Here is a 24,643-nt window from a genome sequence, read left to right on the forward strand (position 1 = left end):
TTCTTGGGTAATAGGTATAATACAACGGAGGCGTTGTCAACAGTGATATAAATATTTAATTCCCAACAGTTTCGGGAGGGGTCCTCCCTTCTTCGGGGGATGAGTTAAAACTGATGTCGAAGTTCGGTCTTGCTTCTTGCCGCGTCGCTCTCTCGCCTTCAAGGACATTTGAGAGAGTGGGGAGATAGATTACGAGAAAAGAAAGAAAAGGGAAAAAAAAGAAAAAACGAAAAAAAACGAAAAAAAAAGGAGAGAGAAGAACACCGACGAAGTCAGCAAACGAGGCGAGGGAAAAAAAAAAAAAACAACGCTAACTGTGTATGGCATGAAGTCGTGGAAGGTGTTTCTCGGTTCGCGTCGGGCTCAGGGCCACCCAAAATTGTTGTCGCGGAGGGCAGAATGAGGGCAGAATATATATATACATACATATATATGTATATATATATATATATATATATATATATATATATATATATATATATATATATCTATATATATATATATAAACATACACGGGACAGGACGGCGACGCCGACAGCAAAAACTAGCCGAGAGTGACCATATAATTGCTATCGCAATAACATATTGCCACGTGCGTTTCTTATCACTTTTGCTGTATTCTGTTTTCGCCCGCAAAGACTGCCAGCAACGCTCAGCGCAAACCGCGCCTCATTGTTCGAGAAGCTTCGGGATTATTGTAGATCGTTTTGTTAAGATGGCGCGCAAGACACGAACACTCTAAATTCACTGGAACGGGAAAAGTACCGCGTTCCTTTTCGCTTCGCCGCCGTGCCCTTTCGGCGGCTTCGCCACATAAAGAGTCCAGCTCGCTCGCCTCACTGTTGTCTCACGACTGCCGACGCACGGCGCTTTGAAAGGCGATTGTTGTCGACCCCGACAGTGGTAGGCGCGAAGGGGGAAACAGGTTTGGAAAAGACAGGTGCAAGGGTGACAGGACCCACTTTCCGCGAAGTAGTCTTGGGAACGGGAGGGGACAAAACAACAGCAGTAGCACGCGCTAGTAACCGAGGCAGTGGCCAGGTGCGGGAGAGTCCAGCAGAAAAGTCGGATCACGTGATAATTGCCGGGGACTCGAATTTAGCTACATGCGCAGAAGCAATCGAGGAAAGGGTGAGAGGCGACAAACGAGTTTTAATAGGGAAGTTCCCGGGACATAGGCTGGGATCAGTGATGAGACAAGCTAGCGCAGAACTCGCAACTAAGTCTAATGGACGTAACCTCGTGATAATCGCGGGAGGTCTAAACGACGTCTTGAGTAAAGAATCAGCCGAACTAGCGACCACATTGGCGAAAGGGGTCGATGACATGCGCGCCATTTCCCCTCAGGTGCAGATAGTGGTATGCACAATACCGGAAGTACCAGTGAGGAATATCAACTTGCAAAGAGCGGTTGTCGTCGCAAACAAAGAGATATGGCGAATTAGTCGAGAGAAGGGCTTCGAGGTAGTGGAAATAAACAGAGAGGTGCACAGGTGGGGTGGTTTTCGAAGAGACGGAATACACTTCGATAGGAGGCTTGGCCATGAGGTAGGATGGCGTCTTGCAGGACGCGCAGTAGCTTTTTTGGGGGGCACGCGGGCCCTTCGGTGCCCAAGGTAGCTTGTAATGAGGAAAACAACCAGGGGGACTCTTTGACAGGTAGTATAGCGAAAAAACAGAGAAAAGGTAAAAGAAGGGAGAAGGCGCGTGTTGCAATTAGTTACATTAACATGCAGGGTGGCAGAAAAAAGGCAAAATGGTTAGAGATTGAGAGACAGTTAAACAAGGAACAGATAGGTGTTTATGCGGTTACAGAAACACACCTTAGAGACTTGGAAGAGCCACCACATATTGAAAATTATGTTTGGGAAGGATGTAACAGGATCACATCAGAAAGGAGAGGTGGGGGGTTGGAATGCTAATTCATAGCAGAACAAAATGGGAGAGAGTGAAACAAACGTGTTCAGAGCACATATGGGTTTCGGGCACCGTAGGTGGAAAGAAAACGTGGCTATGTGTAGCTTACTTGTGGGCGGGGAATAACTGCAGAGAAAAGAATCTGGAGATAGTGAAATGCATAAGCACCGATATTAAAGAATTTGGTCATGATGCCGAAATAATCCTTCTAGGGGACATGAACGCTCACATTCATGACCTTGACGGATATTCAGACACCAATGGCAAGTTATTGCTAGATCTCTGCGAGCAACATAGTCTTGAGATAGTTAACGTGGGGCCTAAGTGTGAGGGGCAGATCACGTGGGAAGTCGGAAACAGGCAATCGAGCATTGATTACTGTCTCATGACAGAAGGAATATATGACAAACTTAGAGACATGAGAATAGACGAAGAAGGCATTAACAGCTTGGGTAGTGATCATAAACGCATAATATTACAAATGGGATATAAAACTGAAAATAAGAACATAGAATCAAAGTTTGGCAGCTCGTATCTAAATGACAAACAAATAACAAATATAGCCGCAAGAATCGAGGAAAAAGTAGACGAACTACCAGGCAAAGACTGGAAGTATAGTGAGCTGCTACATGTAATCACGAAAGAAATGGAAATAGAGAAGAAAACTATTTGTTGGAAAGGAAAGAAAAAGCCAAAAAGTTGGTGGAACAAAGAAATCCGGGAAGCGATCGAGATGCGACGTCAGGCATCACGGGAGCACAGACAGGCAAAAAAGGAGAAGCGGCCACAGGACGAAGTTAACCAAATATGGGAAATATATTTAGAGCAAAAATCCATTGTGCAGAAATTAGTCGAGGCAAAAATTAAAGGTGAAAGTGAATGCTGGATGACAGAGATTCGCGAAAAGAAGAAGGCCGCGCCTAGGATATTTTGGAGCCACCTAAAAGCGCTGGGTAGGAAGTCTGTCACAATGCAACAACATATGGTAGATGAAGGAGGAATAAATTCGAAGGATATGAAGCGCTAGGTTACATTCGAAAGATAACAGCCGATTCGTTTAAAAAGGTCCCCCAGGGGATTCCCCCGGTGAGTAAAAGTACGCAAAGGAGAGCAACCGACGAAGATGTAGTAGAGAATGTAGAGAATTTCAATTGGAAGAAGGCCGAAGGAAAAATTCCTAAGCGCACTACTCCGGGCTTAGATGGGGTTTCCCGTCAGCCTCATTAACGAACTCGGACATAACACTAAAGAAGCACTGCTGAAAGCCGTAGAAAAGTGCTTACAGGAGAGGGAAATACCAGACAGTTGGCGAAAAAGTAGAATGAACTTAATCTATAAAGGCAAGGGAGAAAAAGATAACATTCGCTCGTATAGACCCCTAACAATTACATCGGTGCTATACAGGTTGGCGATGCAGGCAGTAAAATTAAAAATAGAAGCGTGGGTAGAACAAAATGATATTTTGGGAGAACTTCAGAATGAATTTCGAATCGACAGGCGGTTAGACGATAATCTGTTTGTTCTTACCCAGTGTATAGAAATATCTAAAATAGAAAACAGGCCCTTATACGTAGCTTATCTAGATATCACCGGGGCGTACGACAACGTTAATCAGGAAATTTTGTGGGATATATTGAAGGAAGTGGGCATAGGTGACGACTGTGTACAGCTTTTGAGAGAAATATACCGAGAAAATACAGTTTGTATAGAATGGGAAGGAATAAGTAGCAAGGACAGCGTTGAAATTAGCAAGGGGCTGAGACAGGGATGCCCTTTGTCCCCGCTGTTATTCATGCTGTACATGGCGAGGATGGAAAAAGCGCTAGAAGGTAGCAACATTGGATTTAATTTGTCACACAAACAGGTCGGAGCGATGGTTGAGCAGAAGCTTCCAGGTCTATTTTATGCTGATGATATTGTCTTATTTGCGTACAGTCAAGATGATATACAGCGACTGGCAGATATATGCGGAAGGGAGTGTGAGGCTCTAGGGCTAGGATTTAGTGCAACAAAATGTGGATTGATTATATTCAATGATCACGGAGACCATACGGTCTTAATACAGGGCCAAAAAATACCGAGGGTAAGCGAGTACAAGTACCTCGGAGTATGGGTAAATGGGGGATAGATATATGGAGGTACAAGAGAAAGCATCGGTAGCAAAGGGAAAGAGGAATGCTGCAATTATGAAGCACAGAGCTTTATGGGGATACAATAGGTACGAGGTGCTTCGAGGGCTGTGGAAGGGTGTGATGGTTCCGGGGCTTACATTTGGGAACTCAGTGGTGTGCATGAAGTCAGAGGTGCAATCAGGAATGGATGTAAATCAAAGGACGGTGGGCCGCATCGCCTTGGGCGCTCACGGGAAGACGACAAATGAGGCGGTGAAGGGTGATATGGGATGGACAGGCTTTGAAGTGAGGGAAGCGCAGAGCAAAATGAGATTCGAAGAGAGGCTGAGGAAAATGAAGAAGAGTAGATGGGCAGAGAAGGTTTTCAGGTATTTGTATAGAAAAAGCGTTGACACGCAGTGGAGAAAAAGAACTAGGAGGCTCACCAGTAAATATACGGCTGGCAGTGCGGGCGATATGGCAACAAGGAGCATTAAGCGGAAGGTCAGAGAGGCGGAGAAGACTTATTGGATGACAGCGATGGAAAAGAAGCCGGCTCTGAGTAACTACCGAAAGGGAAAAAACGAAATAAGGAGGGAAAGGTTTTATGATAATTCAAGGGGAAGCGCTTTACTGTTTGAAGCAAGGTCGGGCTGCCTGAGAACGCGTAGTTATAAAGCGAGATTCAGTAACGAAGAAGAACTATGTACATGCTGCGGGGGAACTAAGGAAACGATGGAACATGTACTGATTGAATGTGGCGATATTCACCCAGGTATACGTGTGGGCACGAGTCTACATGAAGCCTTGGGTTTTAGGGACAACAATGGAAAGCTGAACACGCCCACGATAGAAATAAGTAAGAGACGGTTAGAGTATTGGTGGCAGAAAAGTAGAGATAAAGTACAAAAATAAATAATTGGGGGAAAAAAGGTTATTCTGCCTTAAGAGGCAGAGAGATGGACTGTGAATTTATATTTTTTGTTATAATAACATAGATTTAATCAATGTAGATAAGGCATTAGGACAACATGAAACAAGGAAGTTTTTTTTCTTTTTTTTTCTTTTTTTATCCTTCGAGCCTGGTGGCAGACATGTCACCGCCCCGTTATAAAGGGGACGCTCATAGCATCCATCCATCCATCGTTTTTATAGCCTCATAAAAGCGTGCAGGAACACTACGACATCCCGTATCGTTTTGACACTTCATCGCAAGCCTGTCGACGCATCGAAGGCCTGGATGCTGCGCTCTTGGGTGCAGCTACCGGCGGGAAAGGGGCAAAGTCGTCTTTTCTATTCCCAGCGGGGAAAATGATGCCAAGCGACGTGCTGCGTGGCTGCACAGAATACAGCGCGAAAAATTTGTTCCCGCGACTGATACCCGCTTTTGTGCGGCAAGCGTCTCATTGAGAATTCGTAAATGTTGCTTCGGGGAATGTTTGCGTGTACGCTACACTAGTGCAGCTGTAAATCATGTTTTACATGATGATATCCCTGCCATGATTATGCACGTTATGACCAGTAACTTCTGTTATTCATACACTCTTGTCATGCAATATGAATTTTGGTGTGCATCAGGTTAGCGAAGCGGCCGAGCGTACCGTGAGCGTGGCATGTAAATTATGCCGTACATGTAATTATTTTCATGTTACCAACTGTAGTTTATATTCGTCATACAGTCATGTTATGTCATACCAAATTTGGTATACATCCGATTAACAAAACGGCCAGGAAAGCACACAGTCGTGGGCGGCTAGATAGATAGATAGATAGATAGATAGATAGATAGATAGATAGATAGATAGATAGATAGATAGATAGATAGATAGATAGATAGATAGATAGATAGATAGATAGATAGATAGATAGATAGATAGATAGATAGATAGATACTAAGTTCAAACTCGCAGAAGGTCGCCAAGAAATGTTTAGCATTTAATAAATGCTGACAGCCGAGCGCGTAAATGCCACGCACTTCCCATTTCTTTATCGCGTTAGTACACGTGCGTGCCCGTGTCGGCAAATGAAAACTGCCGCTATTTCTTTCCTAATCAGTTACAGAACAACGGTATTCTTTGTTCAGAGCTGCAAAAGCGCACGCAATGCGTAAAACATGCGTTACTCCGCGTGAAATGAACGCCACGCCGCCGCAGCTTCGGCCGCGCTGGACCAAATATGGCGGCGGGCAGGACGGTCGCGGTACTTTTCCCGTTCCAGTGATGTTAGAATACTCGAGCTTATTCTAGAGCTTGCGTGACAACCAGCGATAACGCTGGAATATTCGACGGCACATGTATAAATGCCGACGCGCTTCACTGCTTGTCGGTTTGTCGACGGCCGACGCCCAGTTTGCCGCTATCAGTGTACAGCGTGTATTGCTGTTGTTTGAGTTCTCATTTCCCGGCCACAAGTTCGGCCAAATAGGAGTTTCACCTTGACCACGCCAGCTGTTGTCTTGGTCGACGTCACGACCCCATGACCATATTTACATATGCTAGAGAAACGGTAAATATCTGCCACTACAAATGTAGCAAGCGAGATGCGACGGCAAGTGTGCTTTCCCTATTTTTATACGGAGCAATTTCGCTGGACAGTATTACTCTTTTAATGTGCCACAAAAGCCACTGTTCATTGTACGACCATGAAGTTTCACAACAGCAAAACAACCAGCCTTAACAACCATCCCGTGAATATAAATGCCAAGGGGACGTCCTCTTCATGTCCACAGGGACATAAGGAGGACTGTATGACTTCGCCGCTTTCTCTTCGTGTTTTCGTGAAAAGCCGGTGGGACGGCTTATCCACGAAATCATTTCGCTGTGTTGCCCCATTGAAATTGGGTGTGGCTGCTCCGCTGTAGTTGGAGCTGCTGATTCCCTGCGTGATCTTTACTCACGGCCAAGGTGATACAAGAAGCCGGTAGTGATGTTCGGGAGGACGGCGAGTGCGTCCTTGAACAAAGGGTTATCGGGATTCCGCTGTACGTCCGTGTCGATGCCGAAAGCCGCTTTGCCGATCACGTCGAATGTGAAGCGCTCGCAGAGGCTGGTGATGTCCACGTCGACTCCCCTGTCGGCGTGCTCACCAAGTATACCGATGAACTGCCGCTGGGCGTGCAGCAGAGACGGCATCACCTGTGGCATGTATGAGCGAGAAATTTCAGCGGCTGAGTTACGCCGTTACTTGGCTAAAACTCCTACGTATACATGCACAGAAATAGCCAGAAATGTGGGCGGGTGGACGACCGCTGCTATAGCTCAGCTACGGACGCGTTATCCGAAGGTTGTATGTTCGGTCCCAACCGGTACCAAGTAGCCTTTTCGGCCACCTTAATTTGTTTGCAATTATATCACAATTACTGCACCACGCTTAAAGAATACAAATCATGGCCGCTATACCTTCCCTGGCTTCATTTTGTTGGAGGGCCCGGAAATTAAGGAAGCCCAGAGTGCCGAAGTTTCAGGAGGCCTCCGCTACGGACCCTATCATAATCATATCATAGTTTTGGAATCTAAAACCCCAACGTTTGTTATGTTAATAATATCGGGGGTTTAACGTCCCAAAACCACGACATGATTATGAGAGACGCCGTAGTGGAGGGCTCCGAAAATTTCGACCACCTGGGGCTCCTTAACGCGCACCTAAATCTAAGTACACGGGCCTCAAACATTTTCGCCTGCATTAAAAAGGCAGCCGCCGCGGCCGCGATTTGATCCCGGGACCTTCGGGTCAGCAGTCGAGCGCCATAACCACTAGACCACCGTGGCGGGGCAACCTTTGTTATGTTATTGTGAGCCGAAATTCCATGATGTGATGATCCTTGGCAGAAGCAAAGAAAAAAATTTCGCGTTAACTTCAGGAGGCATTCTAAATAACAGAGAATAAATTTGACTGTGCTAGTCACAACATCCGTTTTATTGTGTCACACGGAATGCAGTTTCTTTACATCCTTGTGGTGACGGGACCTTATGACCTGAGAGTCCTCAACGATGGGTCTGCGCATTGGGAATACTATTATATGTCACACACTCCCAGCCTACGAATGATGATGTGAGTGAGCGCCTGCCCCAAGTCCTTCAGTTTCATCTTGTGGGAATGTCCTTGAGCGCTAGAATATCCCAGGTAGCAAACACCGACTTGCCCAGCAACATGTTTGTCAAGTGGTCCTACAAGGTTCGGCAAGAGTCGGTATCCATCAATCTAGTAGATATTAAACAAAAAGGTTTAAACACTCTTGGTTTTCAAATTATTTACATGCTCTCGGGATTTACACACCAAGTCGTACAGGTGTGTGACACCACACTTGCTACCACACGTCGCGACATCATTCGGCGTTGCGCACTCGTACGGCTGGGAGACACTTTTCATTACGAGCGTCACCGCTCACGTGGAAGCGTGGGGCGTCCTTTTGGATGGCGCCAATGGTTACGCATGCTCACACAGCTCTTGTGGAGGTGCTGTGCAATTGGCTCATTTCATTAGCTTTTGTAACTGACATTACTCGATAACGATCCGCGACTTCTTTTTGTCGATTTCTGTTGAATTTATCAGGCAGTGTGCACGCCTCCCCTTTCCCCTTGTCACCTCAAAGCGTGAGCGAATTCTTCTCAACGAGTGGCACAGCGCGGAAAAACAGGAAAGGACGACAACAGAAACAGAGTGATGTTGTCGTCCTTTCCAGTTTTTTCGCGCTGTGCCACTCGTCGATATGAACCAACTAGCCCAGGAAGCAACCATCCTTGAATTCTTCTCCATACCGTTAGCAATTCGGACCTCTCACGTCACTTTTTAATGCGCAATGTTGTGGTTCGCAGGCAGAAATTTTTTTCGGGGGGGGGGGGGGGGCACGCCTTTGATCTGACGTGGGGTCGGGGCAGGTAAGTGTGGTAGAGTGACCATTCGTGCTCTGTAACACATGGCAGAAAAATATTTCAGGGGGGGGGGGTTCACGGGTCCGGTATGCCCCTCCTCCACCCGTGACTACGCCACAGTTCTGCATGCTTTTTTACGATAACGGCTACCAAAGACCGATCATGTTGCATCCAAAGATCTCTTTAATTACCGTCATTGCCATGGAAAGCCGAGGATAAATGGCAGGCTGCCGTGACAAGCACGTTATCGCTTCATTCCCAATTTTGCATTCATTGGGGCGCTTGTTTTCTTTTGAACTCGATTATTGGGGGGCGGGGGGGGGAGAGTGTGGTGAAATATGACACCGCCCCACTGATGGAAAGTCATGTACACGCCTATGATTCCCCTGTCAAATTGTACGCCTCTATAGATTTGATACTTTGCATAACAGGACTTCTTTTGCCGATGTTTTCCTTGAGCTTAATTTCTGAATGGTGAGTGAGTGAATAACTTAATTCAGTTTCTGCAGGTTTCCGGGCTGAATCCCGCCTGGGAGCCAGCCGAGAGACCGTGTCTCTCAGCAGCTTCCTTGGCATGCTGGATCGCCCAGGGTTGGTGGTCTAGTCCTGAGGTGAGCAGCGCGGCCCGCCAACGCACCCGAACGTCCTCATTGGAGGCCTCGTCCCTAGTTTTGCGAATTAGTGCTGGACACTCGCAGAGAATATGCGCTAGTGTGGCCCTATGGGTGCAATACTTCATTAGGTTATTTACTGTATCTCACTTGAATCTTTAATTTTCTGCTCATTTTGTAATCTCTCTCCGTCAGTCCTACACAAGGAACCCCGGTATGGTTTGTTGATGTTCGGACCTTCATGTGCATATTATTTTTGTGCAAATGCTGTTATACCACCTGTTTCTAGAAATCTGTCCAAAATTCTCAAAAATCAGGGAAATTAGATATTTGTTCCATGCCTTCACAATTACGTCTTCTGTAGCCGCGGACACCTTCAGGTGGCTTAAGAAATCCTTTGGGACAGTAATACAGAAAGCTAAATTAATTAACGTTTTAATTAGTGGAGCTAGGCGCTTATGTCAAAAAGGACATTTGAAGTCCTTCATGTGAAGAACCCATTGCAGCTTTGAGATTTTGAGAAAGCGGCCGCTAGTAATTATTGCCTAGTAATGAAATTCATCAAATTCAGCGGCGAAACCGTAACGAAAACGTGGAAAGCGCAACTGCTATACTCTTCTGAGACGTCCAGAATGAGTGAGCATCCTTACATCAACCATCAATCGACTTCGTTGTGTGGGTGTGCGGGCTGCACTTGCAATCATAGCACGCATGACACACATATGTTAACGAATGCGGAACAACACCTCTGTATTCATTGCCTTGAACAGTCATGTAGTACTGGTCGTCAGCTTGTTTCGCTCAGTCATCGGTGCTTCGGTCTCGGTTTCTATGTTGAATTTGGTTGAATTTCATTACGCCACTATAATGACCAGAGACCGCTTCTTCTCTATGTCAGGCGATACGCATCGGAAAGACGATCTCTGAAGGCGGCCTTGGACCTTCAACGGAACTCGTGTTTAGAACTGCGGCACATTCTGGGCCATGGCAAAGTAGCACCTGTGCGGCGCCACGAAAGCGCTGCTGACTTTCTTGCGGGCAACAAGCCATCGAACAACTATCGCATTTCCCTGATTTTCGAGAATTTTGGACACATTCCTTGGAATACGCGGCATAATTATATTGAAAGAAAAAGAACGTCATTGCGGAACACGATGTGACTTCGGGGAATGGCTTGCGCTCGGCAATCTTCTCCAAGCTTGGGCATAATGTAAATGTATTTTAAATTCTCTTTGCTCTTCTTTTTGGTTTCACACAAACCTGAACCTCAAATACAAGCAGTGCAATTCACTGCATATAAAGTATATGCGCACCATGACTTCAGCGCATTCACTCACCGCTCTCAGCTTGTAGGACGTGAAAAACTGTGACATGCAGTTTCGAGTACTCTTCCATAGAGAACCCTTCGCAAAGATCATGTACCTGGCAAAGATTGGATGCTGTTCATCCATGTTAAACATGTGCTGCGAAAAGAAAAAAAAAAGAAATGCTTTAAATAGTGTTGCGATGTGGAGAACACCGACAGCATAAAATACGATAAACAAAAGCGGGAAGTGGTTGAGAGACAGGCAATGTTCTAGATGTTAACTGTCATATTGACATATCACAATGGCGTGCAAGCGTGCCATGCCAATGCTTGCAACCCACTATCTTTCCCTATCACATTCTTTTCGCAAATGTACGTAGTGTTAACTGTTGACGTAATATACCGCTGCATATTTCAGTGTTTGTAACAAGGATATTTTCTGGCGATAGTATATATATATATATATATATATATATATATATATATACGCAGTGAAACAGACGCGCGTACGAAGCGATTTATTGTCGCTTCGTACGCGCGTCTGTTTCACTGCGTATATTTACCCGGACCTAGAATCATCTTTTCTCGACATATATATATATATATATATATATATATATATATATATATATATATATATATATATATCTATATATATATATATATGTAGTCGCAGCAAGGAAGTCACGTTGGCCCCGGTAGAATAACGAACAAGAGAGAGTACGACGCACGTTGGTTTTGCGGTATGTTTACTGACGTTTCGGCTGGTGGACCAGCCACTTTGACAAAGGCTGGTCCACCAGCCGAAACGTCAGTAAACATACCGCAAAAACCAACGTGCGTCGTACTCTCTCTTGTTCCTTATATATATATATATATATATATATATATATATATATACATATATATATATATATATATATATATATATATATATATATATATATATATATATAACAAAGAAATATAATGCAGCATAAAAATTTCATCAAAGCGCCACCAGCAATTCAAACCTACGTCCCCTCGCTCCGCAGCGCTCGGCTTTAGACAACCAGGCCCGGTTGTTTAACGGCGAGCTGTTTGTATGCACCATTTACTGGTGGTGCTACGCAGAGCTAGAAGACCCAACTGTGGGTCGTGGGTTACGAGAGTTGCTCCGGCAACGCGCCGTTCCTATGGCCGTACCATTCGCCCCGTTCCCAAAAGGAGAAGGGCAATTTTGTCAGCACCTACAAACCGCGAGGTGGCGGCCTTATGCTAAGCCTTGCACATAGCATCCATCCATACTAAAAATCACACCATCTCCGCTAAAGGGGACCATGAGGCGATGCGAAGGAGCGTTTCGGCATGTCGAGCCCGCGTTTCAGAGGGGAAGTGGAGAGGGAGGAAGTGGAAGAAGGGGAGGGGAGACGGGAAGTGAGAGAGGGGGAGGAGGGGGTAGAGTGGGAGAGGAGGTGTGTGGAGAGGGTTCGCGCATGCGCAGTAAGGGTGGTCACGCCGCACACCACCACCGGTTTCAACTCCGCCATAAGATGCTTCGCATCTAAAATACCTCTGCGACGCTCGCCTCGCTGTCCCACCGCGTTCTCCGGTCAGCCCGTGAGAAATGACGGCCAGGCTAGAGGAGACACGACGTGCGTCTCGTTTCCCTTCGCGTTTGTAGCGATGTCGTGGTACGATCTTTTAAATGAGCGTATCTATCTATCTATCTATCTATCTATCTATCTATCTATCTATCTATCTATCTATCTATCTATCTATCTATCTATCTATCTATCTATCTATCTATCTATCTATCTATCTATCTATCTATAGCCGCCTACGATTTTGAGCTCTCCGTGCCGTTTCGTTAGTGGGATGCATACCAAGATTGGTATAACATAATATGAATGACGAACATGAATGACAGGTTACAACATGAAAATCATGATATGCATGTCATGAACAGCATGATTTACATGGAAGGGTCTTGGCGCGCTTGGACCTTTTTGTTAATTTGATATGTACCAAAATGGCGATGGCATGACAATAGTGTATTTCAAACACAAGTGACAGGTACTAATGTGGAAATGATGACACGCATGTCATGTACAGCATGATTTACATTACACGGTCTCGGGGCGCTCGTGGCCGTTAATTCAATGGGTTCATACCAAAACTGGTATGATGAGACATTTCTTTCTTTCTGAGACGAACATAACTGGTATGATGAGACATTTCTTTCTGAGACGAACATAACTGACACATGGTAACATGAAAATCGTGACATGCATGTTGTGTACGACATGATTTACATGCCGCGCTTATGTTGCACTCGCGGCCGTATCACTGGCTTTATATACAACAAAATTGGTATTGTGCGACGATACTCTATGGTCAACGTAAATCAGAGCTGGTAACGTGAAAATATTGACACGCAAGTCCTGCACGACATGATTTATACGCTACGCTCATGGTGCACTCTCGGCCATTTCGCTCGCTAGATATCCACCAAAATTGGTATTGCGCGACGGGACTGTATGAAGAACGTAAATGAGAGGTGGGAACATGAATATCATGAAATACATGTCATGTACGACATGATTTTCAAGCCATGCTCATGGCACACTCGCGGCCGTTTAGCTGGCTTTATATACACCAAAATCGACATTGCGCGACTGCATAACGAATGAAAATGAGAGGTGCCAACATGAAAACAATGGCTTACACGTTATGTATGGCATGATTTACATGCCACTCACACGGTGGACTCGTGGCGTTTCGCCGGCTTGATAACACCAAAATTGGCATTGAGCGATGTGATTTTGTGACCGACATAAATGACAGGTGGTAACATGAAAACCATGACACATATGTCATGTACGACATAATTTATATGACAGTGTCACGGTGCGCTTCCGGCCGCTTTATTAACTGGATATATACCAATATTCGTATGGCATGACACTATTGCATGATGAACATAAATGATACGTCATTCACTGCCTATTCTAGAATATACGTTTCATTGGAATGGTATATACCAGATTGTACATGCATGCATGCATGTCAAATATTCGACATGTAGTGAACTAGACGCCATGGCATGAATGACTTCACTTGTCTCACAGACAAACAAGGCGATGTAGCAGCTCTCTTCCGGCTGCTTCGCATTACATCGATTCGCACACAGCGTGGGATCTGCCGAATTTTTCATCATAGAGTTCGCGCAGACTCTAGTGGAAAAGCTGCCCATAGGGCCCATGAATTAGAATCTCCGACCACAAGAGCTGACCACTGCGAACAAACAGAAGACGGCTTTCGACTTCGAGTCGTCCTCAGTGAATGTTCGATCGTACCACCTTGTACGCTAATAGGGGTCCCACAACAAGGCATGAGGAATTCACAGATCACATACGCGCGTGCTATAGAGATATTAGGTATATACGTCTCTAGCAAAAATTGGAGGACCCTTAAGCTTCGCCTTTAAGAGTTGAGCGCGATAGCGAAATGCGGCCCCTAGTGCGCACTTCAACCACTAAGTGCATACTTATTAATCTGTATTGTTACACACACACGCACACAGATACACTTGTGCGCGCGCGCGCAAATGGTAGAGGTTTTCGATCTAAAACAAGAATCGCATGGCCTCCAAGATGCAAGCCGCGCGCTCGCCATCTCTGAGGCCTTTAAGAGTCGAGACATATTTCTCACAATGCCTCACAGATGGCAGTACATTATCTAGCGTTTGCTGTTTGCTTGATCAACGTCTCCTCTAGAAAGCCAGCGTTAGCTTGATATGTTTTCCGCTAGATGGACATAGTTGTCCATTTTTAGAGCTGTTTGAAAGTACGTGTGTGTTTTTAGCGGCGATGGCTGCACTATCCCGGCCTTTTTCGACGTAGTTTGATGGTCTCGCCAATGCACCTACAAATCGCCGAGTGGGCTCGTTTTTGTCGTGACACCTGCCGAACAAAATGCGTTAAGGAGACTCCTTCACTACACGATATTTATGTAGTGTTTTTTTCTGAGGCAGCTGCAAGTAGCATCGTGGCTTTGTGGTAGGACACCTGCTTGCCACGCGAACGGCCCGGGTTCGATCCTCAATGGGACCGAAGATATTATTCTTCATTTTGTTTGCTTCTTTCTCGATTTTTCGCTCACAACCAACGGTGCCGACACTGACACCGGAATTTCTGCGACACGAGCTCTCTAACGCTATCGCGTTAAAACAGTGCTTACAGGCTCATACGGCGCATCATACAACCGTGATGTTTCGATCTGCGATATTTCAGCTCAACGTGGTTTGACTTTTTAATTTATGACAAAGATAGATTATGCCTCGCGAATTCGTCGTTGATTGATTCAGTTATACGTTTATGATACTTACCGGAATCTGCTATTATCGTAATAAAATAATTACTGAAGAATAGTTATGGTAATAAGCGGTACTCTAACCTATTTATTACTGCAAACCCATCAGTTCGAGACCAATTTAGGCTTTTTTTACATGGGCGACTGCTGCGAAATACACCAAGAGTAGCGTTCTTGAGTTTGTTTTTTTTGTGTGTGTGAATTATAAATGAAGGCGCATCCATTCATTTATAGGTATAGCACAGAACTCACGAAATGCGCTCAGATGTCAAATTAACCCTGTACCGATTAATTTTTTTTTGCTAATAATATTTTCATTGGTACCTTCCACACGTTTGCCATAACTAGTCTTTTTGATTGTATACGATATTTCATGTAAACAATTTACGATAAACCATGTCTCGATGAGTTAGGGCCTGTTGAACAAATGCACCTACCCGTATTTAATTCCGGTGAGCGAGTCCGAGTAAATGAGGATGACTAAGTAGAATTTGTGCGAGTTTGAGTTGGAGTAATTCCGGCTGAATAAAGCGGTGGGACATTTGAGTCTAAGTGAGGCCAATGAAGTACAATTGTGGCGAGTGCGACGCTGAGCGAGGCCGACTGTTACGGACATCTTAGCCGAAATCAAGAAGAAATCTGCGGTGCATGTAGCTAGGGGCAAGATTACCGCTGGTCGTTGAAAATAGCAGATTTAGGTAGAATAGAAGGCAAGCACGCGATGCCTTAGATAAACGATGAAGTAGCTCAAAAATAATTATGCATTTATAAAATCATAGCACAGAAATGCGAAGGCATCTCGGTTGCAATCTAAGATCCCAATGCATGCTTATTGCACAAGTAGTATCAGTAGTAGAAAATCTTATTTTATTTTATTCTGCTTGTGAAAATCCCGTAGAGTGAATCCCTCATTTCAGGGCTTGATTTGATGCCGCGATTCCTCTAGTAACGTCAGCCACTCTTCTTCGGTTGTCCAGAGCTGTGTCGGAAAGAGGGGGTTCCCACTAGGAGGGAGAGGGACTTGGTGTTCTGGGTAAGCCGGGCGCTTAGGGAAATTCCCACGTGGTATGGTATGGACTTGAGTGCTGTATTGCGGGGAATGAGCGGCTTTTAGCAGACACGATTGAATGATGCACTTTATTGTTTCTTGTCCCAGAATCGCCCGTCTTCATTCCTCTACACTATTCCATTTCTAATAATAGAGAGAAAGGGGGTGAGGCTTCGCCGGTACTTCAAAAAGGCCAGATACGTTGACTCTTATGGAGACGTGCGCCGGGGCGTAGATCTAACATTCTTAAGAGGAGGTACCGAAGCATAAAAGAGATAGAGAGAGATGAAAAGTAGTGGCACAAAGGTTAACGTCTACGTGTAACGAATCTCCTTTCCGACATCTTTGAGACATAGATGTCGGAAAGGAGACATTCAGAAAGCGAGAAAGAATAACAGCAAACCTGAAAAAATTGGCCGCGTATCTGCGTGCTTCGCTGCAAATGTCGTGTAAAGACGATAGAAGAGGCGCTGTGAGAGATATGGACGCCATCTGGCAATACGTCGGGAAACATGAGTGCTGTGTTGCGTGCTGGTAGTCCCGGCGCAGCAGCAGGCGAAGACCGGCGGTGACCAACGCGACCGGCGGGGACGCCAGCCAGCCCGAAAACGCGGTTTGGCGCGAAGCGCTAAAGCAGAGAAACGTCCGCACTCAACGAGTACTCTCCACACACTCTTTTATTTACACGTCGCCTGGGCAAAACAGGAACGCCAGAGCGGCGCCCACTACCGGCAGCCTCAAGGCCGCCCACAACGCTGCTTTTTCATTTTTTAAATATTTTTTTCACCTTCTTGGCCTTCTCAAAACTAAAGTTTTTCAACGCCAACCCATGGCATTCGTACAGTGCAATACAGAACCGAAACCGAAACACAACCATGAGCTCGTGCGAAGGGCACGGAGGAAGGCAAATTTCAGCGCAGTCGCATTTTCAGCTTTGTTGAAACAGCGCTCACTAGACGACGACGAAGTAAAAGAAGGCACAGCGCCTGTCCTGTGCCTTCTTTTACTTCGTCGTCGTCTAGTGAGCGCTGTTTCAAGAAAGATGAACGCATACCAACTCGCTCAAGCTTCCATTCTTATGCATTTTCAGCGCAGCTTAAGAAACTAGGGTCCTTAAAATTACGTATGTATGCATTTTCTATTAAAGGAACACGCCACCTAATACTTACCTAGTGATGTTGCACCTCAGATATACATGATATTTACTTTTTGATCGACAACGTTCACAAGTATGAACAGCCGTACCAGTTCAAGACGGCTGGCCCTTGGGCAAGTGGTTCAACTTTGGCCGAGTGGCTGAATCGAGGGACGTGCCGACAAACAGAAAGACAGACAGACAGAAAGACAGACCAAAATTTCTGCGTTTAAGTTCCCCATGAAAGACAATCGTCTTTAAAATGCACACAGGCACACACGCACACTGACACACTCACACACTGGAAAGAAATTTTGAACTTACTCCACGCCCTGAAAACTTGCTTGACTGCTTGACGAATATATCCCTTATCATGTCCAAATCCTTGACCACCATGAATGGTGCGTCGCCAATGAAGAAGCTGTGGAGTAAATTCACTATCATTGGAAAGGGGATATGGACATAACGCGAGGCATTTGAAAAGTGACCACGGATGTCACAAAAATGTTCAACGGTAAGGAAGAAGCCGGGTAAACCACTGAGCCACGCGGCACAACTTAGCCACTTGCAATGCACATTTTGCTCATTCGTATTGCAAAAAAAAGAAATTAAACCAAAAAAGCGGTGATATGTACATTAACCTCAATGTCTGTAGTTGCCCTAGAATAGGCCGAACTAAAAGAAAAGTTATATTTCGTTTCCCGAGGAAGTGTTATTTACAACCACCAGGGCTGATATAATGTGTCATAAATTCGTCACGTTATTTAATATGGACATTTGCACGCAACGCGTCAAAACTTCCTCAGTGTTCCGCGTGTGCTATTGCGAACCGCTTGTGCACTAAGAAATCTAACTGGTCACGGCTCCTAAGCTAACTGGACACATTTGTTCCTTGTTGTGCTTTACTTCAACAATTCGCAAGTCCGCATGGTGTCTTAGAGTGTTCGGTAATATCATTCATTTTAACTGAATTGTTCCTTTTGCTCAATAACGTCGCAAAACGGCTAACGACCACTCTTTCAGTAAGATATACATTTCCGTTCAGTGTAAGCCACTTTAAGAAACACAATGGGCGAGTTGTCCAGAAAATGAACCTTAAGTTATAATAGTTCTAAAGTACAAGTCAGCACACTTAGTTGGAACACCTAGGGTTCTTTCCGTTGTGTATTCGATATTGATATAAGCGCCATCTCACATAGCGCCCCATTAACTTTCAGTAGTAGTGACCGGGATTCGGCATGCTCCTGTTTGTACATAAGGGCGTGAGTAGTTTTGGTGAGAAGTAAGACTTTAAGTTCTATTGGTGCTCTCTGCAAGTGGGCAAGGAGCTGCACTAATGTGCGTGCCAATGAGGCAGGGTCCCGCAAGCCTAAATGGTTGAAGCTTCGGACTTGGACTTGCAGCATAATGTTGCATTAGTTTTACTCTAGACTGTGAAATAGGCCAAAATTTTAGTTATGTCAAGGTTTATAGCGGGAAAGCAACAAAGAGCGTGATACACCAAGATAAAACAAGGTAAAACGTATCGAAAAAAAAAGCCCCACAAAAAACAATTTTCTGCAACATTTAAAACACTATCCCTTCTAAATACTTTAAAACGTCTTGTGAGCACTAGTATATGTTCTCACAGTATGGAATGTTATTCGAGGGGTGCTGGTGTTTTGTATATTTCGTGAAAGCATTTCTGATGTTTTCGAATGCCGGACATTTTCTGCAATATTTAAAACACTTTCCCTTCTAAATACTTTAAAACGTCTTGTGAGCACTAGTATAAGTTTTCACAGTATGGATTGTTACTCGAGTGGTGCTGGTGTTTTGTATATTTTGTGAAAGCATTTCTGCTTTTTGCGAATGTCGGACAATACGAAATGACACTCATAAAGACGTTCTTTACGCTTATTGCACTCTGGTTTTCGTTGTATTTTCATTAAAGATATGTGAGTCAGACGTAGTATCCTGTACACAGAGCGCAGTAAAATCTCTCCAATGCAGCGACCTTTCTCGTAAAATTGGTTTAACACAATTGAATTTGTTGTGGACTGTTCAGTCACGTCTATCATGCCACTTTGTGTGAAACGTCGTCTGAACTGCGCAGATAAAATTGGCTCGTAAACGGTTTCACCCTGCATAACGAAAGGGCAATGACGCGGGTTCTCGGCGGCGGATGAAAAACAAATGTTCCAAACTGTGGTATTTCAGTTTTTGCGCACAAATAGTGGAACGGTCGTGAAACGGCCACGCAACTTCGGCCATGCAGTCATCGAATTTTTCAGCGTCACATTTTCCCTTGGGAACAGGAACCGGCGATACACAAAAACTCAAAGGGTTCATTATGCATGACCTCAGATGACTGGAAGGCAAAATCTATCGTCCCTTTTTTATTTCTCTTTTTATTCGATTGCATTTATCCCCCCGCTCCGAAATCTTTCTGCACCTAATTTGCTTTTGCAAAGCCGCAGGGATCGTAGGCTTCGCAACTTTTCTGCACCTCGCGTGCCCCCGCGATCGACCCACCTGTGACTAAGCGGCGATCTCATGTCATGATGTTATCATGCGACATTGTAGTGACGGCACTGTGACGTAAGTACTTCGGTGATCTGTGATGTCATATAGCGACGTAATCGCACTATTATTTTTTCCATCATTCGTGTTCACGCCGACGCACACATTTAGTGTTTGATGGGGCATCTAAGGCTTTCGCATTAAAAGTCACACATTCCCTTGGCCTAGGACGACTCGAAGGTGAAAGACATCTTTTTCCTTTCAGTCGACTGTACTGATCCCCTACTCCCAAAGCTTTCTCCACCAAACGTGGTTTTACACTGTCTCCGGGATCGGAGACATTGCAAGCTTTCCGCAACTCACGTTGTTTTGCAGTCCCTCCAGGTCGGCCCACCTTTCACCATGGGACGAAGCCATATAATGAGGTCTTGTGGCGTCATCACGTGATGATGATCTTTTACATGGTTTGTGTTGACGCCGACGGTCACTTATTATGTTTCGTGAGACATTTATAGTCTTGGCCTTAATAAGCTTCCACGTCACGACGGCCACCTTTAAAGCAGACCCTAGTATCACACCCTCTAAATGTTTTGTAAGTGGACGGCCGAAACTTGTGCATGTGCAACAAAGACGATCACGACAGAATATTCCTCACTGACAGTGTAATTGCGTTCAGCGCAATTAACCAATGGTTTGCGTAGGCTGTGATGCCTTCCACGGACCCTTAAAGGGGTACTGACACAAAAATTTTTGCCTCGCGTTTTTTTGCTGCAATGTGTTGCCGGGGGCCTGTTAGTCATAACACGGCCCATCGTTTGCTGCAGCGCGCGACAGATAATTAATTACAGTCTCCTCATTACCGACCAGTGTCAGTTTCGGTTTCAAAAAAGACAAGCCTCCGGGTGCAACTATCACCACCTAGCGGCTCCAGCGCTCGATCACGTCAGCACACAGAGGTGTGACGCACTTCCGCGCTGTTCGCGTCGTCTCCTCGCCTCGCATTCGCACGCTTGCCGCACGTGCTGCGCGATGACGTCGCCATCATTGTCCTCGTTGTCATCGTCCTCCTCATCGTCGTCTGTTGGCGACGATTTCCTTGAGACACCAACAGCGCAGCGGCGAGCGCGTCAAAACAGAAATGGCGGCTACGACGTCATCATAACTTGTTTTACCGGCTACAACGGTTACGTAGGGGAAGTAGGGGGGTCACCTCGGGTCACCTCCGAGGGTGTCAATGCAACTGGCGCGGCCTAGAATGCTGGATCACGCACCCGAAACTTCAAAATTCGTATAAAATACCTTGCAAGCTTTATTCGCTGTCGATATTTTGCAGATGGTACACGCACGTACACGGAAATCGATCCAGCAGGCTATCTCGGCCGCGAAATTTTGTGTCAGTACCCCTTTAACGCTTAGCTAAGAGGGCCGTTAGACCAATTTCAGGAGCGTCATTATGCGCCTTGGTTGCGGCTGATACATCCAAATCGCCATGAGCAGGCGCCAATGTGAACATAGTCTACAACTCTGAAAAAGTCGAATGCCACTTGAGGAGTCAAGTAAAGAGGGCGAGCGAAATCAGCAAACTTCGGAAGAGAAAACGCCCGAAATATGAGAACATGCCCTGAAATAATGGAAGCTGTTGTAGCTTCTGCGGTTACATGCAGCCAGCCACAGCCGCGACTTTATCGGTGTGAGATGGAACATTATCTCATTAGTGAACGTTGTCAACATTATTGGAGTGATATGGAACATCATTATCTAACATTATCGTTCTGGCAACACGTCGATAACTCCCTGCGCTCCCTAGCTCCCCACGCTTTCCCCGCTTATGTTAATACTTTAAGTTTGCTCGACCTTCGTGCAGTCGTAGTTGGCACATTCTACAAGTGACGTGCACAAATACAGCTATTTTCCTTCAACAATTGAACTTTCGAATGAGTCGCCCTGATTGCCCGCGCTTTCAATAAATGATTTTCTGCCTGCAATTGAAATGTAACGCTGTCACCACTCCTGTCGCAGCCCATGATGGGCTGCAGTATGCAAAAATCAATGACACAAAACTAAAACTAGATTTGTACACTAGATGGCCGAGAACTATAGCTTCACGTTGCGTAAAATGACCCTTTTTTAAAAACTGAAACTATGTGCGAACCTCTTCATACAAATGGAAACACCAAGACGACTACTGTGTCCGTCAAATGGAGTTGCAAAGTCTAAAACTTCGTAAAGATAACAAGAACATATTTCATGTATCAAGCCACAGAGAAGCATGTTCATAAATCCCTGAAATGTAGCGGTGTCATTAACCAAACCAAACAATAAGCAGTTAACTTACAGATAATCAAGAGCTATAAACGCTGTGTTAATCTTTTCTGACGAATGCCTGAGCGCTCAGAAATATCCGCTTCTTATGGCCGCGGGAGAGTATTGCAAAGCAGGATATATATTTTTTGTACACCAGCGTTTAGTCGCGGACAGCATGCTCACAATATCCAGGAGCCACCATTCTTGACAAGGATAACATGTGCAAAGCAAACTGGATGACTAGTCGAGAGCCGTCATTGCTAACGGTTCCTGCACCTGTTAAGCAAAACTCACAGAGTCCTTTATGCGTCCGCCTAAGGCGACGCAAAGGCGAAAGCCATCTTTTTTTCCTCAGTCGATGAATTTATTTTCCCACGGCCCCCTTCGAAAGTTTTCTGCAACTAACGAAGTTTTGCAATGCCTCCATGATCGTAGGTATTGTAAGTTATCTGCACCTCCCTGTCTCTGCGATCGGCCACCTTTGACCACATGTGATGTGGGCACGTGATGTTATGACCAAATATCATCTGATCTCGTCACACATGTGACGCCACAGTAATATCATGGTGACGTCATAATGACGTCACAGATTTGAGGACGTCATATGGTGGCGTCATCACATGATTATCTTTTGCATCAATTGTGTTGACGCTACTGACAGGGGACGCCGGTCAGTTTTCGCGTTTGACTAGGCACCTAAGATTTTCACCTTAATAATTTTACACTAGAATGGTGACACTCTATATGTTTTCTACATTATGGTTTGAGGGGAAACGTCATCAATAAAATGGGCAGTGCATAAAGGTAGTATAAAAATTTGGCAGTCACTCTGCGATGTGAAGGACAGGTGCACGCTTGGAAATATTTCAAGTCGATGTTTCTGGCTTCTCTGATCTCTGATAGTGACTCATTTCAAATATACGGGAACATGACATCACTTAGCAGTTCACCAGACAACAGCAGATGCATCTTCGATATCAAATTTAATGACCGCAACATTGCTGCCAACATCCCCGATTATACACAGCCAGCCGCATTGCACAAATAAGCACAACAAGCCTAAAAGAATTGTTTATCACCGATAAAATGGATTTGCACCGTTCACTGTATTTACGTAACACACTACAAATACGCCTTCTTTCTGTATAGGACGAATTCGCTCAAGTGAGTCACATTACCAGCGTTGACACCACGTACATCGACAAGCACTGAGGAGATGTACTGCGCCAGGCAAAAGTATTCCTCTTTGCAAATGTTCCCCAGAGACCAGGGTGTCGGAACGAAGCGTTTTTCGTTTCGGTTTTAGTTTCGTTCCACCGCAAAAAGTTCCGTACCGTTTCTGTTCCGGAACGAAAAAAAAAAAAAGATATTCCGTAACGGTTCGTAACGGTTCTTTTATGCAAAACTGTGAAGTTAAGGTAATCATAAAAAATAGATTTTATTGCGATAGCAATTATATCGACGGTCTCGGCTGATTTTTGCCGTCGCCGTCATTCCACCATATATATATATATATATATATATATATATATATATAATATATATATATATATATATATATATAATATATATAAAAGTCACAAAGAGAAATACTTCACAAAAACTTTCCGACGCGCGGACTCTAACGTGCGACCTCTCCCTTGCCAGCCGCGGCGTTAGACGTTAGACCACGAACAGCAACGTGTTTCAGCCTACTAACGGCGAGCTATTTATATACACCATTTACTTCAGCATGCTTTCTTAGTGACCACATAGATGGCGTGACGTGCGCGCGTGGCGCGCTTTAAACATCGTTGCCCCGCTCCTGCGAACGCCGTTGCTGTTCCCCATACAGGGCGTGGTCGCCTTCGTGCGCTCATCTCGAGGAAAGAAGGGGCAGCCTCTGGGGTGGAGCGGGGTTTACGAAGTTCACTGCGTTCGCTGCAGCGGCCGCGTTTGCGAAAGGAGCGCCCTGTTCAAACAGAAATAAGTAACAACTGTGACAATTAGTTAGCGCTCGTCTTGTGTGTACCTGTTCGTTCGTTTAGTGCGTCCTGCTTTATATTTGAGCACTGCGCTTCAAGTGTCGAGCTGTGACGCATTAGTTCGCGCTCGTCCTGTGTGCGTTCTTTTCGTGCGTCCTTTGGGCTCGAGCGACGCGCTGGCAATTTCGAGCTGCTTTCCGTTCTTCGCGTTACATTCCAATTTACTGCTATCGCATTCATTGCTTCGCCGTTTCGGCGAAATTGTGACTTTCTTTTATATAGTTGCTTCCCATCCACTTAAAAAAGTGGGACAGCGGTAAAACACGTTCTTCCCACGCTCTTAAGAGGAGCGGAAGTAACTTTGCCACGAATTGCTATCAACTAGCACAAACTAGTATACCCTTGAAAGTCATAGTGTTTATTTTCTGAAAAGTCAACTACGATTTTTTTTAGCGGGTTCACTGCTTGGTGTCAAGGGAATGAGCACAATCTCAGAAGCAGCACGTCACAGAGTATACTCT

The 24,643-nt window shown here is 45.1% G+C and overlaps 1 protein-coding gene across 1 annotated transcript in view; it reads right to left on the bottom strand.

Moving 5' to 3' along the window:
* Positions 1 to 24,643, bottom strand: part of LOC119399439 (cytochrome P450 6a8) — a 462,184-nt gene that overhangs the window by 427,918 nt on the left and 9,623 nt on the right. Inside the window, exons 4-6 of the mRNA XM_037666246.2 lie at positions 17,677 to 17,773; positions 10,848 to 10,973; positions 6,925 to 7,162 (exon numbers count right to left, since the gene is read on the bottom strand). Of these exons, the coding sequence (XP_037522174.1) occupies positions 6,925 to 7,162; positions 10,848 to 10,973; positions 17,677 to 17,773 (461 nt within the window). The remainder of the gene's footprint in view (positions 1 to 6,924; positions 7,163 to 10,847; positions 10,974 to 17,676; positions 17,774 to 24,643) is intronic.

Source organism: Rhipicephalus sanguineus, chromosome 7 (genome assembly GCF_013339695.2).
Source record: "Rhipicephalus sanguineus isolate Rsan-2018 chromosome 7, BIME_Rsan_1.4, whole genome shotgun sequence".
NCBI lineage: Eukaryota > Metazoa > Arthropoda > Arachnida > Ixodida > Ixodidae > Rhipicephalus > Rhipicephalus sanguineus.